Below are 19,357 nucleotides of genomic sequence, written 5' to 3' on the forward strand. Positions count from 1 at the left end.
GCGCAGTGGCGGCGTGACGGTGGCGCGCGGGACGGACGGACGGACGGACGGGCGCGGAAGGGGCCCGGCCGGGGCTCGGCGGCCCCGCAGCGCAGGTACGGCCGCCCCGCCGCTCTGGCACCCCCGCCCCCCGTGAGGGGGTGTGTTCGTGGGGGTCGTGTTCGTGGCCGCTGCCCGGGGTCAGGGCTGCCCGGCGGCGGCACCCCTTGGCGGCTGGGGTGCTCCTCTTGACGGCTCCCCCGCCTGTTTGCGGCTCCTGCCCTGCGCGCTGCAGCCTCCCGGGAAGTTTTTTTCCTGCGTGGGTGGCCAAGAAAGTTGCGGTGCTTAAAAGTCATTTGGTTCCGCCGGATCAGGGGTGTGATAGCCAAGTGCAGAGCTGATGGGAGTTGCGGCCGGGAGGAGCTGCCCTTTTTGTACCTTTCCTCCCAGTGTTTCCTGTCGTTTGGGGCGGTTTTGATACCCCAGGTTGAACACGCTTTCCTGAGAAACTCATGTGGTTGAGGGCATTCCCTTCAGCTGCCTCGCCTGCTGTGACAACACCTGTGCTTAGGGACCTGCTTTAAACTGAAGCACTGAAGTCGTTCTTTCCATTCTTGCTGCTCTGCAGGAGTATGAATGGATGGAAGAAAGTAGAACAGACTACCCACCTCTAGCCGTGGTGTAAACTGGTTTTTGCAAGAACTGTAACAAAATCTGCCATTAATGAAATTGAAAACTTTAAAATATAGAGTTTTAGTTATATTATTTGCATGTTTTTGTGGAACTCTGTGGCACTTGTTGCCTGGTTCTGCTCTTTTAATATGTTGTATAAAATATGAATACACTTATGCTAACTACACAGTGAACTTCTCTTGGATATGATAATTCTTCTTTGTTTTTGTTCCTCTTTCTTTCAGATTCCTGGGTAATAAGACTTTTTTTTAATAAGAACTTCTAACTGTGTGAGAATCAGTGGTACAGTAACTTTCTGAGCTTTAAAACTCAAGCATTTCAGGTTCTGTAATTGTCACGGAGTTGTATTTATCACCTGGGGAGTCTTTCTGCTGTACCTTCTGCAACCGGACTTGTCTATCTCGCATTGGCCTTTTTAGCCATCAGCGCGCTTGTAGCAAGCGTGGGTAGAGCCCCTCTCAAACCTTCGTTCGCGAAGCCTAGCCATGATGTATTTACTACTTCCTAGAACGAGCTTAAGCTCTATGTTGCCTTAAAGTTATGGGGAACCGGGAACCTGTAATGCATGATGTATTTTTATAGCATAGCTACCCTGGTCATAAAATGAAGTGTTGCTGCAAGTAGCTCACCCATGCCTTGCAATGCATTCCTGCCTCCTATTTTACCCTACTGCTGGTCTAACCTCATGGCTAGTTAATTTAGATAGATAAATCAGAAGGAAATGAATCTGTTCAGGGTTTTTTTTTAGTTACTGATGTGAGTTCTTTAACAGGGTGTGATGGAGGAAGATGAAGTTGCACAAAGCAGCAGAATTTTTAGGCAGGGCGTGAGACCATGATTGCCTTTTTTGGTGCTATCTCTCAGCTTTTAGTTTGATGTTACAATTAGTCGGATTTATATCCTCACTTGAGCTGAAGGATTGCACAGAGTTGTAACAATGAGAAATTTCTCTGAAGAAACACTATGGGTATTTTTACATTTATCTATTTATTTTCTGGGTCAGGTGGAAACAATGGAGGATGACTTTGAGGCTTCGTGCACACCCCTATTTCTCACTGAGAGCTTGGAGATGGCAATGGAAGTGGAGAAGGAGAAGCCACCTTGTTTTTCTTGTGCTTTTGACAACCAAAATGGAGGGAAAAGCTTCTCTACAGAGTCTTATTTAGCAAATGGGTCTCTTAAGAGGTATGAGATTTTTTTGAATTACAAATATAAGAATCCTTTAAGATGTTCTCTCCACTCATGTTTGGTGCCTCTGAATTCTGACAAGTTTACAGATCAGTTTGTTCTTCAGCTCTTTTGGTCCTGAGAAGTGGCTTCAGCACTGCATTTCCCAGTCAGATGCTTTATTAAATGTTGGCCCTTTCTCTCTTTTCCACATGATAGAAACAAACCTGTTCTGCCCAGCTGCCCCAGATTGCTGGCACTATCCTTTGTAGCTTTAAGACCATCTTTTTCAAAGCTTTACCTTTGCATGCATTCTGGATTTAAGGTTCAGAAATCACGTGCTTGGCAAGTAAGTATTTTCCATGATATTTTAAAACATTACTTTGATTTAGTTATTATCTGCTTTACTGTGTAGGATTCATCTTAGTTTTCTTGCCATTTGCTCGTCCTACAGGGTTGTCTCATTTTGCCTGCAGAAGCCTAATCTTTCTGTCTGTCTGTCTTCCTGCCAAGCCTTATATTTTGTGTTATTTTGTTTATAACCTTCACTTCCACGGCCTTTTCTGTAAAGCCTTGAAGGCTATTCCACTGCACCTTCCCTATTCCCTGCCTTATTTATGATATATTTTAGTTGGATCGTAGCGCATTCATTCAAATTGATGTCAAGTAGAGGGCTGAGGGAGCTTGTGTCTGCATGAACGTATCAGTACCAGGTTCCACAGTGACAAAGAAGCATTTCACTGAAATAGTTTCTGTCATTAAAACTCACTCAGGAGCTTGTATGTAGGCAGGTTTCCCAGTCACTAGTTGTGATAATATTGTTCTCCTCTTAGGTATTTACATTGTCTACCTGGATTGTAAAGTCTTGGAAAAGCCTGTATGTGAGGGACTCTTCTGTCTTCATTTCTTAGAACAGGAGTAACTGGATTTAATTGCTAAAGATTTCAAAACAGTCCAGTAAGAAGTTACCAAGTGAACTAGAGCTGTTATGGGAGATTAAGCCAATTATTTAGCTGGTGCTGATGACTGTTTTTGTTTCTAAGAAATAAATTGGTAATAGTGCATAGTTCGGTGAGAATTTGTATTATATTACACAATTGGTGTGTAATATAATACAAACTAAGTGCTTGCCTACTATATATATTTTTTTTTAATTTTTAAAATAGAAATATTTCTTGCATATTGGTGAATTGAGCTTCATCTCTGTGGTAGTATTTTATGAAGGGCCATGGGAAAATTCTGACATTTGCTTTGATGTTGTTATTACTCAGCTTGCTGTGACTTTTTTTTAAAAGTATGTTAATGAAATATTTTTCTTTTTCACAACTAGTAATGTTTTAACAATATAGGTGTCTGATTTTCTACTCTTTAAATAATATCAGGATGTGTTGTGGTTATGGCCTAGTGTTATAATGTTAATATAAAGTTGTAATGATGAGGCCACATTTTGACCCTCATCTGTTCACTCACCAAAAAGTGTGTTTTTATCAAAGTTTTCTGTATAAATATTATTAAATGTATATAAAGGAACTAATGTATGTTCTAGCATTAGTTATTAGGCATGTAGTGTGCACTGAGACAAATTCCAGACATACACTTAAGAGTGGAGTGTGTTATCTTACGTACAGCCCCACCTGTAAGGACAGATGTATGCATGTTATATCTCAGCCACTCTGTACGGATGAAGATGCTTCAAGGTGGTAGTTTGTTAATTTTTATTTGTTTCAAAATATGTTGCGACCTGTGACTATATCCTGTTTTCATGCCCTTGAAGCTAGGAGTTGACATATACTATGTATCATATCGCTGTAAAATGTAAACTGTCTTTTGAGACATATGTAGGATACATGTTGCTGATATATTCAGAAAGTATCAGTGATACATAAGCCAGCTGTAGGTATTGTATTCCATAGATTTATTATTAAGGAATGTATGAATATTGTTGGCTCTATTTTACAGGGTTTTGCTGAGACTAGATCCTTCTCCAAATAACTATGAAGATGATGTAGTGGAAATTTTTGGCTTTCAATGGGTTACTGAAATGGCATTAGTTGAATCCTGTGAATTTCTCTTTGGATTACTTAGGTATGATAACATTGTATTTTATAATTAATCCGTTTCTGTAATTATACCCACCTTAAAGATGTAACAAACTTTTCAGGTTTTTTGATAGTAATAACATAAAAGACTGTGGGCTATGCAATGCATCTAAAAAAGATTATGCTGTCTGTTTAATGCTCCAGTAAGTGATGGATAAGCACAGGTGGGATTGCAGGAAGAAGTACATCGTGTCACTGATTTTTAATATTATGTGACTTAATAATAAGTTTCTAAGTAGTGCGATACATATCTTAGCCATCACTAGATAAAGAATTGGTAAGTATAGTTATTATAAGAGAGTGTTGGGGTTAATTTAGAAGGCTCGAGCTTCTGAATATATGAATAAACTATGTAAGATTTCCTTGAATGAGACTGTGCTACCCATATAATTGAAGTTGTCTTCTGGAGATATTTAGTCCTTTTTTGTGCATAAGGGAAAGTGGAGGTTAAAAATCAAATACTATAAATGCTGGATGCAGCACTTTCTTCAATTGTTTGGATTAGGATAGCTTCAGCAATCTCTTCAGATACAGTTACTCAGTGTTTGACTAATTCAATGTAGATGCTTAATCTGGTCAATGCAAATACACAGATCACCGATAATCCTCTTTGCTACTGATAATCCTCAGAATGTACAGCACATACAGAGAGTGGATGGGAGAGAAGCTTTTGTATGATTCCACAAATATATGTGATGTATTCCATCATTGCTTTTATTGTAGTGGCTTCTTCCATCCCTTTAGGGTATGACCAAGGGCATGATGTGAAACATGATTAATAGGGTCTGGCTTATTGAAACATGATGGCATAGATGGCAGGAAGTGTATTAAAACCAGTATTATTTAGTTTTACTTGTTTGATGCAAGCTCTGACTTTACTGTATTTAAAGTAAATAAATAAAAAAACCCCTACAACCTGAAAACAAACTGATAATGAAGGAGATTTAACTTTAACTTAGTTAAAAATTTCAGCATTTAGTCTAATTTATTGACTGTTCATTAACATAAAATCACTGGGCAGTGACACAGCAATGCAGTTGGTCTGTTGAATTAAACCAATTTTTTTTCTCTAATGTAAACTGCTCTGTAACTGTAATAGAGATGAACATAAGGCATAATGTTTGTAGTTTTTAAGTTATTCAAACTGTACATGTTTTAAAACTTACTGAACTGGTAGGAATAATGGATTTCAGCTGACTCTTGGCTATTGAAAGTTTGGTTGCTAAGCTGTCTTTTGCTGTGACAAGTCCCTCTGGAAAGATATTCTCTCAGTTCATTTGTTTAGTCATATAATGGAACACTTTCGTTTATAGACCAATTGACAGCTGAAAGTAGGATAACTCTTTTTTTTTCCACTGTAGAAACCGTATGTGTTATGTACAAGTTACAGTCGTTCTTGAGGATAAGGTGGCTGTAAATAGTTCAGTTTATGAAGTACAGTTAATATCTGTGTTTAAATACATGCTTGCAGAAACCTAGTCTTTTTTGTCTAAGTATAATATTAAAGATTGTAATTTAATGTTTTTAATATTGTAATAAATAATAATAGTATATCGCAGAACTGCAAGTTAAAGCAGTAATTACGTACTAATAATAGTTATGGGGTTTCATGTGATAGAATTGTGAGTCAAAGTGAATGAGAGCTATGTAACCATTTAAGTGAGTATATTAAAACAATATATCTTTGATTAATAAAGAGATGTACCAGTTTAATTTGATTTGCAAATAAATATTCTGACACTTATTTAATGATTAACAACCATGAGGATCAATCTTTCAGGTACAAATGCAAATTGAAATTAAAATGATTTATTTAAATGATAGTATTTACGTTATGCTTCTCATGCCCAGTTTGTGCTTTCATTTTATCAGCCCACTGCATTTCGTCTTTTGTCAAATCACTGAGGAGTTTGTTGTTTTTTTTTTTTTTTTTTTTTTTTTTTTTTTTTTTTTTTTTTTTTTTTTTTTTTTTTTTTTTTTTTTTTTTTTTAATTTGTGTGTGTGTGTCTCCTTTTTGTCAATTTCCTTCTCTAACCTTCAATCTCAACAGCTGTGTTTCATAAAATCTTCCTATTTCAGACTTCCTTCTTTTTACATGGTTGAAATACTTGAAAAATCCAAGCAGAAGTTCAACTTTGATTTCAAAACAGAGCAAAAAGATCCACAACCCATTTAAATGGCTGAAGATAATCTTGGGTAGCTGATGTGACTTTATCCAACAAAGAAAGAGCTAAGGGAGATAATTTTAACGTGTGTTTGCCCTTTAATATGCAGACTGCAACTCGGATTTTTGGATCTTTTAGGTGCTTCATAGTTTTCAGGTTTTTTTCCATAAGAATATTTGGTCTGTGTTGGATCCAAGTATCCTGTTTTAGAATCCTTCAATAGTTGTTGCTTTGACTGTGTAAGATATGCGGCAGAGAACCCCCTCCTCAATTTATGCCACATGTTCTTTCAAAAGTCTGTCTGACACAGTTATGCTTTTCATATATTCAGTTTAGTGCTGCATTATTTCTGTGGAGACCGTAGTTGAAGACCACTTGCAAATAACAGTTGTTACAGAATATGGCCAAGTATTTACCTATGTTACAACTTTTTTAAAATTTTCATTCGCAGTGGCAGTTAGCTTCTTTAAAAATGTTCTCTTTCCCCTCCAAAACTGAACTGAGCTTTAACTTTTCTAGAGACTCTTTCTCCTTTTACTCTACTGTATTTTTTACTTCTTGTGCTGGAGTTCAGCAGCTGACCACCCTAAGCGGGAAAAGCTGGTGACAGAATTTACCGAAGCACATTCACAAGTGAATTTATTTAGTGTATATTGAGTGTATGCCATGAGGGCTAACTTTCAGATTTATTCCATGGTCAAATGTGAAGCTGTTATGCTTGTGGAAAGATCACTTGCAGGGAATGGCTTTCAGGGTTTTATGGTGTGTATGGTTGGTTTTTCCCTCCCCCAATATTTAGCCAATTTTAGTAGTATTTGGTTGTTACTGTTTTCACTGTTTTAAAAACAAGCAAAAATTCTATCAGTGTCATCCCCTCACACTTGGATGTGTCTTTTGCCTACCAGTAACACTCTTTCCTAACTTATATTTCTGATGCTTTTTCAGAACAACAAAGCAAGAAACACCTCTCCTTTCTCTGTTCTATTTAGATCTTACTAAAGTGTAGTTAAACAACTTTTACCTATATAAACCTTTGCATTCCTTTAATTAGGCAACAGATATGCAGACTGGAAAACCTAGTACAAATGAGTTCATCTGATTTTGGTAAGTTTTACGCATTTAATTTGACATTGGGATATGTATCTGACAACCTTTCACAACCTTCTCACAGGTCGCACTTGTGCTTTGGCTCCTGACCGAGAGCTTTTGGAGTGTGCTGCAGAACAGCATATAATCAGCATAAAACTGAAGTAAGGGTGGAAATACGGGCAACAAAGTTAGATACAGTGGTATCAAAATAGGTAGTGGAAGTGTTGGGAGTCAATTTGGAACCAGATCTGCCTGTATGTTAGATCACAGGGCAATCCTTACTGACCTTTGTGGGAAAGTCGCATTAATGTGACTTGAGCTAAGGTGTCACCCCTAAGGTAGAATTTTGCAAAACTTTTACCTTGTTTAATTAAAAATGAGAAGTTGCATCAAAAATCCCAATAGCTATTTTAGTTACAAATGTAGTGGTTTGGGTTTTGGTTTTTTTTTCAGTGTTCCCTTGGCTTACATTTAAACTAGTTAAATTTGTTTAGAATTATTTACAAACTTAATTTATCTTTGCAGCAGGATCGATAAAATGGGATCACTACAACACTCTTTGTTTCAATTAAATACTGAAGCATGAGAAGCAGTATGTTTCTGAAGGATTATTGCAGCCTTGGGCTTATTGTAAGTTTGAAGGCTGAATTACTTAGCAAGTTGAGAAGTTCAGTAATTACTCAGAAATAAAATGTCTGTAGTATCTTCTCATTGTAGATAAAGTGCTAGTGTTCTATGAGTATGAGTGAATAATTTTACACATTATTTTGTTTTGATATTGTAATTTTCTGCCGTTTAAATAATTTGTGATATTATCAAGCTTCTTTCATATGCTGTTGTTGATTGTATCTTAAAAGTCTAATTATCTTGACGTTTAATACATATATGGAAGTAGCCTGTTTTAAATTACATTTGAACTTTTATATGGTAGCTGGACACCAAAGAACTCTTCTATAGTTCTTTTTTCCCTTGAATTTAAGCATCTTCTCAGTTTGCTACTTTGTGTCCTGTTCTAGTAAAGCTAGTAAAATGAAAAAACTTGAATTTTGTGCTTTGTACCAGGCTTTCTTTGTGAATTAGAGCAAGTCACACAGCTGTGACTCACTTCCCCCCTTATACAAGTGGGCTATGAGCAGGAGGGTGTCATGAGGATTGAAATATTTTAAGTGATCAGGCACAGTGACATTGGGTATTATTGATGTCTTAGATAAAGGTGCTATTGCCACTGGTTAAAACCCCAGTTAAGAGTTTTAGCTCAGTAAATCTTTGTTGTGCTGTGTGTTTATATAGTTACCAATATCGTACATTTAATTTAGTTTCCTATCAGCCTGAATGAGCTTTGAAGACTTTGTACTGAGAACTGTTTAATGTGGAAGCCATACAAAAGTTCTTGTGCTCTGTGTTGTTCTCTTTTTTTTTGAAAATGCCTCTTCTGTTCTTAAGAACACTCTACTGTTCCTGTTTTGTTCCACTTATTTCACTGCTAAATGATTTATGATAGCATGCAAAAGATTGTGTAGTGAAATACTACAATATAAAGTTTTGCTTCAACAGAACTTCTGAGAACTTTGGTTACAGTATTTGTTATAGCTACAGAGCAGCTGTAATATCTATAAATAATTCCTTTAGAACCTCTGGTTCATTAGCATGGCAGGTGCTATGGCTTTCTTGTGTGGTAGGTAGACTATACACTGAAATGCTGTGGTACTTGTACCAGTTGATATGTTTCACCCACTGAGTGTAGTTGCTCAGATGATGTTGAGACAGGCTTATATACTCAAAGCTTTATTTGTGGGGTTTGTAACGAGCGACATATGTGAACTTCCAGCTTATCTGGAGGGTATGGGGGGAAACAAAAGGGAGAGCGAGGGCAAGACAAAGAAAGGGAAGACTCCCCAGTGGTCAAGTGGGGAAAGGATCAAAGATAACTGTTTTTCCCTGGCTGTGCAGTCCAGTGTAGTCGGTGACCAAGAGTTTTTGCCATACAGCTCCTCTAGTGAGATGCACTTCCATGCGGCCCTGCTCAAACTCCTGATTTGATGCTTGCATTTAATAAGCTCGTAATAATTGGCATTTGCATAATTAGGTATATGTGTTGCAGGCTCCTAAGCTTTTGTGTGTATAGATATATATTATTTGGGCAGTAGTTATTTGGTATTTAAATTACTATATTTGCTTTGTTATGCACTAAGTTTCATCTTTCTCTACTAAAAGCTGAAAGCTACAAGGCAAGGTGTGGGAATAAATAAGGAGTGATTCTCACACCACTGGCAATGGCTTCTAGTGAATAACAGAATCAAAGAATATGCTGAGTTGGAAGGGACCCATAAGGATCAAGTCCAACCCTTAGCCTTGCCCAGGACCAGTTCCAGGAGTTGCACCATGTGCCTGAGAGTATCATCCAAACACTTCTTGAACTCTGTCAGGCTTAGGGCTGTGACCACTTCTGTGGGGAGCCTGTTCCAGTGTCCAGCCAGTCTCTGGGTGAAGAGCCTTTTCCTATCTAACCTGAACATTCCCTGACTCTGCTGTAATGGCAGTGTTCGAGCTTGCAGGTGCAAGGTGAGGGTGGTAATGCCATGAGAGCAACAACTTCAGAGACCACAGGAAAGGAAACGCATAGCTGCAAAAATTGACTGAAAATATACAGAGCTGCAAGTGAAAGGCAGGATTGTGAATGGATGGCTCTTGACTCTGAAGGCACTGTGCAACGTGATGTTTCCTAGGAAGAGAAGCTACAAAGCATATTTCCAAATAAATCCACCTGTTTAAGTCCCCCAAGAGAAAAAGGTGCTGATAAATTATTTTATACATCTTCACTGAAGGTGTCTTGGAAGCAGTCAGGGAGTAGAGCAGTAGACCTGAATTAATTTTTTCTAGAACTGAGTGCTTGCATCTGCCATCTTTCCTGAGGGCCACCTTTTCTCTCTGTACCTGGATATGTGCCTCTGATGGTAAGATAAAGAATGAATCCTCTGGTAAGATGACATTTAGAAGTGGATGTTTGCCACCAGCCACCTCAGAAGTTGTCCTCAGAAAAGAGAGTGGCTTTCAAGTGGTCTGGTATAATTACTATGGAGAATGCAAATGTTAGACAAGCCATGGGTTGGCCACATCTGCTTTAACCTATTGATCTCTTTGACTTCAGGTCAGGCTGCAAACTTGCATTCTGAAGCAGAGAGCATCAGGCATCAGTGTATTGAGTTTTTGCATTATGTGAAAGTTTTCATCTTCAGGTGAGATTTGCACACAGTTTACTAACTTAGGTACCAAGCTTTGTGTAGCTGCTTCTTACTTGTATTCTGATTGTGTGTATTTTTATGTATATTGAGGTATCTGGAACCCCCTAAAGTGGAAAACGATGGAATGCTGCATCCATATGAAGAGCTAGAAGCGCAGTTACCGTCAGTATTGGTGGAAGAGCTTCATGCTTTGACTATGCACATTGGTCACCTTTGTGAACTCCCTAGTAATGTCCTGGCAGCGTTTACTATTCAACATCAGGCAAAGGTTGATGTCTTCTATAATTTCAATCTTCCTATGTAACATTATGTATTCAACTTCATAAGTTTTGGTTTAATATTAGTTAATCTTTGTTTTGTTTTGTTTTGTTTTTCCCCCTCTTAATCGCCATCCTGTATTTCGCATACACAACTAATGAGTTCTGGATTTTTCTGTCGTTGTTTTTATTTATTTATGTATTTTTATGTTCTATAGAATTCTTCCTACACTATACAAATGATAATACCAATTAGAGGTAGGTAAGTAGGCTTGAATTAGTGTAGCACGTTTTAAAACTTCCTTGGTGTTTGTCCCTAGTGATGCTTAAAATTTCTGAGCTTCCCAGTAGGAGGGGCATTTCTTTAAAAATACACTCTGAAACCTAACTCTGAATAAGAAAAGTATATAAAGTAAACTGCAGATGTGGAAGGAGGCACTGCAGCATTAAACACTAGTGAAGTATACACCATCAGGATTTGTGCATATATATGAAAGCTAATGCTTTCAGATCTTTTAGGAAGGAAAAAAGGAATTTCAATCTTGGGTTGTATAAACTACTATCTGGAAAGGAATGATCCACTGAGAAGCAGTATTTTGAATCTTTGTTTGTTTAGCTAGTCAGTAGGGCCACTATTGAGCTGATGAAAGAAACAGTAATTTCAAGTAAACTTTAAGGAAGAGAACATTGAAATTTTGGAATTATTTTAAAAGCTCATTTTAGCAGCTTGTGTGCTACCTAATACTTTTCTGTAAAGAAAAGGATAACTAAGGATGTTGTAATTTTTCAAGCTTGAATTAAGACTTCATAAATATCCTGTATAGATAGAATTAATTATCATGGAATTTTTGTTTTGGTTTGTTTGTTTGTTTTTGTATGTTTGTTTGTTTGTTTGTTTTGTTTGTTTGTTTTTTTCCTGAATGGCATGTTTGTATGTTGCATTGTATTTGGTCACAGATATCCATAATGTTCACTGCAGGCCATCTTAGAGTCGTTAAGGATCATAGACTCATTAAGGTTAGAAAAGTCAAGTCCAACTGTTACTATAGCACCTCCATGTTCTCCACTAAACCATGAACCCAAATGCCACATCCACATGTTTTTGAACACTTCCGGGGATGGTGATTCCGCTGCTAACCTGGCCACTTTGTTCCAAAACCTTACCACCCTGTCTTAGTACAGTATCCAGAATTCACTAAAAAACTGCTAAATGTGAGTAAATGTGTGTATTTCTAATCACAGGTCTTTCCCCCATCATGGCATTTACTGCATCTCCACTTGGATATTAATTGGCTAATACTGGAAATTCTTCATGTACTAGGTGAAAAAATGATGAGTAAGTGTGCAGAGTTTTTTTTTCCTTGAACTAATTCTTTACATATGACTTACCTAGTTTTCTCATCTTGTTTCTTCAGAATCATGTACTACTTTTGGTACTTTTTAAGCATAGCTGTGTTTAATGGAGTTAAATACGGTAGAGGCACATTCTTTGTAGATCTTCATGTGGTTCAAATTAAGTGAAATTGTATTAGGAATTTGTTCTGTCAAAGCTTGACCAAGATGACAGTTTGTGCTCAGTTGATATAAAATACTCAATATTTGGTGACCACACACTTTCTGACATCACAAATAAAAATGTATTTGCAGATATCCAGAATTCATGGCAGTGAAGGGCAATTTGATGAAAACAATGGAAAAGTGTCCAGGGATGGACTGGAACAAGAATACTCAGAGCAGAGAATTTGTATTATTAACCATGTGCAGCATTAAGAAAATATCGGGCAACAGAAGAAGCATCAATCAGAGTAGCTTGTAAAAGTACAGCAAGAAAAGGGCAAGGCAATATCTTTTTAAATTTTTTTAAAAAGGCTTCAAAAGGGCAAGAAGTAAATTGATAAGAGTAAGCTGCTCATATAAGTTAGATAAAAAAGGTCATAGAATGCAATTGAAAAACCCAACTTCAAAGTAGTTCAGTTTGCTGAAGAATTGTTAAAATACAGAAGAGAACTTTGTTGGGTTTTTTGAGGTTTATGTCTATTTTCCATGTCCGTTCTACCAAAATAAATCACCAAAATGTATTTTCTTCTATAGTCTGTGTCACTATGACCAAACCTTCCTCTCCCCAACCCTGCTCTTATAATAAACTATCAATACAACTTCCATATAGGAATTGCAACAGTTGAAGTAATATTGAGGTCTAGAAAGAATGCACTGTGTGTTTAGCCCAAGTAACTGGTACTGAATCTCAGCTCTTGGATTAGCTTTTGCCAGCTCTGAGTGCTGTCAAAATGCAGCCTTGCTCGGCTTAACACATTGTCTCTGGTTTTGCATGTCTGTGTTACTGGATAGCGTGTGGGTTGGCTGTTTATTCTGTAATTTTAAGTTTCTTTTATGATCTGTTGCAAGATAACCTATTTTCCTTTTTTAGGATATTTTGGAGAAAGGATAACAAAAGTGTTGGAGGCAATTTATTGTTCAGAATTCAGTATTTATTTCTAGATAATGTTCTGAGTAATAATTCAGTAACCTATTTTTGTAAGAGAAAGCTTCTGCTTTTTAACCATAAAATTTACTAGTCAAGACAGTAGTGTCTCTGCTTATATTGTCTTATATTCTTGTGTGCCTTTTAGAATTTCGTAGGTTCTTATCTCATTCTGTAAAGTATGCTGAGTAGAAACTTTACCCTGCTGAGACCAATGGCAGGAAGTGGGTTCAGGGCTTCACCTTGCACTTCCAAGAATAAAATACAGGCTCATTCTACATATCATCTGCTCCACTGGTGTCAAGGGAGTTGTATTGTTGAAAAACCTGCAGGATAAGATCTTACAGCCTCTTAACTTTACCATTTTATCTGTGTTAATGTCTACAAATGCTCAAGTTGGAACATGATCATGCCAGCTTTTTACATCAACACATCCAAAGGGAAGTGTTAGACCTCTCCAGAATTGTTTGTCATCAACTTGCATATCTGCAAAACATGTCATGATTCCAGAACATGCGCACTGGCATGTGACAAAGAGGAACTTGAAGATAAATAAATCTTTATTCCACTGCAAAAACTGTGCCAATAAAAGACTGTAAAGTGCCAAACTGTTTTACTGTCAACCTGAATAATACCAGGTTTCAGTGCAATAATCAAGGGATTAGCTTGAAGTTAGAGAAAGGATAAACTTTCTCATATTAATTTGTAAATTAAAATTACATACAGGTCAACAAGTCAATTTTTACATATTTACACATATATATATATAAAAATAAAAAAAGGAAAAGAGTCCTCTCTGTCTTGTATTCCTACAATGAAACCTGGAACTAAATAGGTCTAATTTTCTTTTGTGTTTTAGGACAAGCTGTGTATGCTAACCGTTTCATAAATCTAACCGGAGAGAATTTAACCAGTATCAGTTTATTTGAAAAACATTGTGGAAATCTCGTATCTGATTTAATAAGCTTGTCCATCAACAAGTATACAAAGGTAACTCCTTTACTTTATATAACACATGGGCAGCTAGGTGCTTGTATTGGGAACCATATGAATTAGATATTGCACCAAGACATAGTTGACTTCTTATTGCTAAGTTTTAAATGTTACGTATGGCTTTGTATCTCCATGTTTTAAAGAGTGTTATTTGTTAGGAGCTCAAATTGTGTTATATTTATTCATGACCATCTGGCAGTTGAATGAGAGAGTAATATTGAAATGCACTGTGTACAGAGCAGAAGTGAGTGCCACATTTCCTAAGTTCAGTGTTCCAGGTTTAATGCCAAACGTGGCACAGTCTAAAAGGTTTAGATAGATGGAAAAAAAAAAAAAGTCTTTTCAAACTCTCTCAACAGGAACAAAAAGAGAATAACACTAATCCTGGCAGTAAGCTAACTGGACACTTAGAAAATGTCATATTACAGTTTATTGTTGACCTGTGCCTATTTCCACAGCCTCATCTTTCTGTTGCAGTGCTTTTACACTTGTCAAGGGAAAACTTGTCCTTCTCTTCTTTCCTTTTTCTTTCCTTCCATAGCTGCAGTATTTTTCTCCCTTTTTTTGAGCACTCCAAAGCTAGAAAGTCACAATAGCTCCACAGAGCAGCCAGAAAAAGAGCTGTGTAATCTTCTTTGTGTCATTGTGAAACCATGGGCATGTGCGATCCATGAACGCAGGACTGAACTCTGAGCAGTGACCACTGTATACTTTGTTTTCCTAGTACAAAAATATGAGAAATGGAATCCCTTTCCTTTCATATTACTTTTGAGGGTGAGGGGGAATGGCTGTATTAGCATTTGAGAACTGTTCTTTTAAACTACCTTCCTGTAGAGGACTGCTACCTTTTAAAATCAGTTTTGTTCTACAAAATTATCAGATAATACTGCAACCTCTTCCCCTGTGAAAAGGCAAATAAATGAGTAATTTTTTAAAAAAAAGATTCAAATAGTATCTGTTGAACATTGTGCTTAATGTAGGCTTTGAAATGTCAGATGATAAAATGACAGATTCAGTACTTCCACAGAGCCACATTACAAAGAGGGAAGATTATTTTACCACTGCTTTTTCTTCAGCTCTCCCTAGGCTTGGGGCACAGCTTGAACTAGTTCTGTTTGAGACTCATTTCTATGGGGAAGCTTGCACTTGAGCTGGATAACATCTCTTCAGCTGGTGGCTCCTAAAGTATGCAGTCATTGCTACCGTCCAGTAATGGAAATAACATCCCTCAAAATTGTTGAAAATGAAACTGGTACCCAGAGTAGATGACACCAGCATCACTAAAACATGTCGTTAGGGTTTTGGCTGAGAACATTCAGGACTGAAGCTTTTAACATTTGTGGGTATCCTTGGAAGGAGAGTCATAAAATCTATTCCTCCAGATGCCTATTATCAGATCTGTTTCCTGGACAGTTCTGATTTCAAGATGCTTGGTTTGGATCATGTACCGAGCCCAGTGTACTCTGAGACACATTTGGCAAAGAAATATATATCCTTGCATATCTTTCATTCTCAGCAGCCACATCTCTGACGCCAGAGCTCTATTGTCCCAACAGTACCACAATTTGAGGTTTTAGACATGCTTACCAAGGCACTGAACTCAGTATGTTGAGAGAGGAAATCCGGAGTATCTCTGAAGAAAACAATATCTTGGTTATCCTTAGTCTACCCAATATCCACATGGTGTCTTGCTTTGATACTACTGGCCAAACTCTATCCTGAATGGGATATCCTAAACATCTCCTGCAGAAGAGATCCTGAAATCTTGTAGGGTACCACAGTAGTAGATTCAAGCACTTCGATGAAGAAACCTAGTTCTTGCAACAACTGGTAGTCCATGTAGAAAGCATGAAACTCTCATTTGTAAGATAGTTTCTATACCTAATACTTTCATAAAAACTTGCGGTGTTATAGTACATCTGTAATAAGTAGACTGCTCCTTTCTGATGGACCTGTTTTGCTCTTTGGTGGTAAGTTATTTTTGAGTCACTTCAGTTTTGGGGAGTTAGTATTTAAATAATGAAACAATAGACTTTAGTTGTTACATTGGTGTTTATTCTCAAGATAATAGTGACATAAAATTAGTTCAGTTGAGAGATTCCCCTAACAGATCTTTAACTAAAAGCATGTGGAGAGACAGAAGCATTTGAAGTACTCTGAACAGTATATGTGGAATGTGAATAAAGAATTATTTAAAATATTTCAGTCTTGACCTTATGATGCTCTTAAATTGATTGTCAGGGTCTACCCTGACAATTTCATAGGATAATCAGGATCCTTTAGAGAGAGAAAAACAAATTATGTGTCACATTTATAAGTACATATAACTCATATTTATAATAAAGTGTTCAGTATTTAAGCCTTATTTGGAGCTGTATGAAACAGTAGTTGTAAACATATTATTCTAAAGATAGATGATAAATAAAAATTTGCATCCTAATAGAATATTACAGAGATTTGAAACTATGGTGATATACTTGTTCTCATTGCAAAAGTGTGGTTTTTTAGCAATTCACTCCCTCTTCTGTAAAGTCTCTTTCACCGAGCTACTGCTGTCACTAGCATTGCATATTTTGATAAAATTTTTATTTTATACCATTAGGTTTCCAAATTCAGAAATGACTGTAAGTGCCAGTGTGATTTGAGAATAGTTGTGCATGAATGGATCAAGAAGGGCACAAGGATATAAAAATTCAGGATCCATCTTATCAGATGTAGATGCCTAAGAATTAGTTGGCTAAACTAGTCACCTGAGGCTCTTTTCATTGTCAGGGAAGGATAGCAACAGTTCTTTCTGCTGCAATGAGTGAGATGAATTAATCTCTCCAGGTGCCTGTTCCCCTCTTTGTTTTAGAGGGGTGTAGGCTGGTTATTTGAACTTGAACTACTCATTGTTTAGGGATAAAGTGAGTATGAGCTGCTTTGCCTCCCCTCGGTTCTTTCTACATTTCTGCCATTGTGTCCTTGCTGAAGGTAAAAGGTGCTGAATTTTTATTCACTATTTAAGCAAAGGTTTTTCTCATGATTTTTACCACCTCTGAATATGGTTCAGAACCCTACGGATTCATAGGTCCTAGGATAGAGTAAGTAAAGTTTTGTCTATGCTGTGATTGTTTCAAATACTGTTCTGGTAGATCTTAAAAGCATTAAAGCATATAGAGATTTTTTTTTTAACGTATTTAGCACTTCCTTTTGCTGTTTTCCTTACTTTGTTTCACAATTTAGCGAATGTAAAATTGAAAGATGAATCACAAGAAGACTATTTTGCATTTGAAATGCATCAATCTGAGTGAATTTTGTTAAATATGGAATAGTAATCAAATAACGTACATGACTTGAAGTATGCTGTTTTCTGCATATTAAAAGAATGCCTTGCAGTAAATTTACCGAAAAGCAGATTTTGTGAAATGTTGTGGGAACATTAACATCCTCATGCCAACAAAAACATATTCTACTAGCATTATGCCTAGTCATTAAGGATTGTTCAGTTAAAAATAACAATAGCTATTAAATCATTTCAAATATTTTTCTTCCTGAGAACATCAAGAAAATCTAATCAATCATTTTTTCTTTTCTGTCAAACAGTGAATCAGTATTCATTGTAATTCTTTTTCATTTAGGACTTAGAATACTGGTTTTATTCAATTAAATGATGTTTGAAAGTGGATCAGAAGAGACTAAGAAATATCACAACCTGTAACTTATGCAGAATTGGGAAAGACTGTTGTATAATAGAGATATATTAGATGTTAATGAAATAACGCACCTTTAAATGTGTACTTGTAACTATATTATTTACCTGCAACCCCCCCCCAAAACCTCAAACTAAACAGCTCAGACAAGAGGAAATACTGGTATATAAAATGCAGTTTCAAAAATAACACTTCTCTGAAGAATTTTATTCTGTATTCTTTCAGGTGCGACCTTCTGAGGCTCTTACTAGTCACCATTATCCCTGTACCTGCATTAAAGAACTATGGATTCTACTTATTCAGCTGCTGGACCACAGAAATAAAGGATCTCATACAGAGGTAATGGAAGAATACTGTTATATATGCTTGCATGTTGTAGATGCTGTGCAGTCACCAAATGTTCCCATGTTGCTTACAGATCTGATGGTAGAACTGAACTTCATATTTGTTTTAGGAGGACTGCATGCTAACTGTGATGCTTCAGGGCACTATCTTGAATGTGTGTGAAGTCCTGACTCTATGCTTGCAGTGTTCTGCTTGTTATGACCTAGGCCACCGATAAAGAGTGCTCCTTGTGCTGAAGACAGCAAAGTCATATATAAGAACAAAAAAAAAGCCATCTTTAGTAATTTTTGAAAAAAATAATAATTTGCAATCGCTACCTGTTCTCCTTCTTTATACTAATACAACTTTATACACCTCCTCAGTTTGCTTTTTTCTTACGTCTTCTGCCTTCTAGGCTGAAGGGTCTTACTGTATTCAGTAATTCTTTATTCAGGTGCCATTCTTTACCTGGTCATCTTTGTCACCCTCCCCTGAACCTTTTTCCACGCTACATCTTATTTTGAATGACAGAGTGCCAGAATTGCTTGCAGTTCCAAGTATGGGTTGGGGGGCATATGATTTTATACGTTGTATAATGGTATAATGATGTTTTCTATTTTGTTCTTTTCCATTGCTGGTATTTTCTAACCTTTTAATTTTTCTTTCTTGACTGCTGGTTAGAATTGAGCTGAGGTTTCTCTGAATGAATATTAAGAAGTTTTAAAATCCTTTGGAAGTTTTCTGAAATAATTTTTATAAGAACCAAAGTGGCCATCTGCGCAATGAGTACGGTTCACTTAGTACAGAATGAAGTACTTCACTGTAGAGTGTTTGTACTGATAGCTATTTGCTTGTCATGGACTACAGATGTAAAGGTGGACAGCACAAGTGAAGACTTTCTTGCTGTTAAGCATTTGCACTGGCAAGCATAAGTTAGGATCAGGACCCAGCTAAGATGGGTGAAATACAGGTGCGTAGAAGTCCCAGAGAGCTTCTATAAAATTAGGGAAGATAGGCACAGGCTGTAAGAAGAAGTGATATTGTAATATGGACAGGAGTCTGAGCCAAAAAGAGTTAATCAGTTTGTCAGTGCTGGAACAGACTGGAACAAAACAGGGAATTGGAACCTCAGTTTGCTGTCTTTCAGGCTGATCCTCTACCATCTAATATATTCC

General features: G+C 36.9%; 1 protein-coding gene across 1 annotated transcript in view; it reads left to right on the top strand.

The window, feature by feature from the left end:
• Positions 1-29: 29 nt before the first annotated feature.
• LOC114063753 (protein MMS22-like) overlaps positions 30-19,357 on the top strand; it is a gene marked incomplete at its 3' end in the record, with an annotated part of 20,404 nt that continues 1,076 nt past the window's right edge. Inside the window, exons 1-9 of the mRNA XM_027896253.1 lie at positions 30-95; positions 1,676-1,857; positions 3,799-3,924; positions 7,155-7,207; positions 10,341-10,428; positions 10,525-10,702; positions 11,934-12,027; positions 14,033-14,163; positions 18,084-18,197. Of these exons, the coding sequence (XP_027752054.1) occupies positions 1,685-1,857; positions 3,799-3,924; positions 7,155-7,207; positions 10,341-10,428; positions 10,525-10,702; positions 11,934-12,027; positions 14,033-14,163; positions 18,084-18,197 (957 nt within the window). The remainder of the gene's footprint in view (positions 96-1,675; positions 1,858-3,798; positions 3,925-7,154; positions 7,208-10,340; positions 10,429-10,524; positions 10,703-11,933; positions 12,028-14,032; positions 14,164-18,083; positions 18,198-19,357) is intronic.

The sequence above is a fragment of the Empidonax traillii genome, unplaced genomic scaffold, assembly GCF_003031625.1.
Source record: "Empidonax traillii isolate 1590-97213 ecotype Southwest subspecies unplaced genomic scaffold, ASM303162v1 scaffold490:size896199, whole genome shotgun sequence".
Classification (NCBI taxonomy): Eukaryota; Metazoa; Chordata; class Aves; order Passeriformes; family Tyrannidae; genus Empidonax; species Empidonax traillii.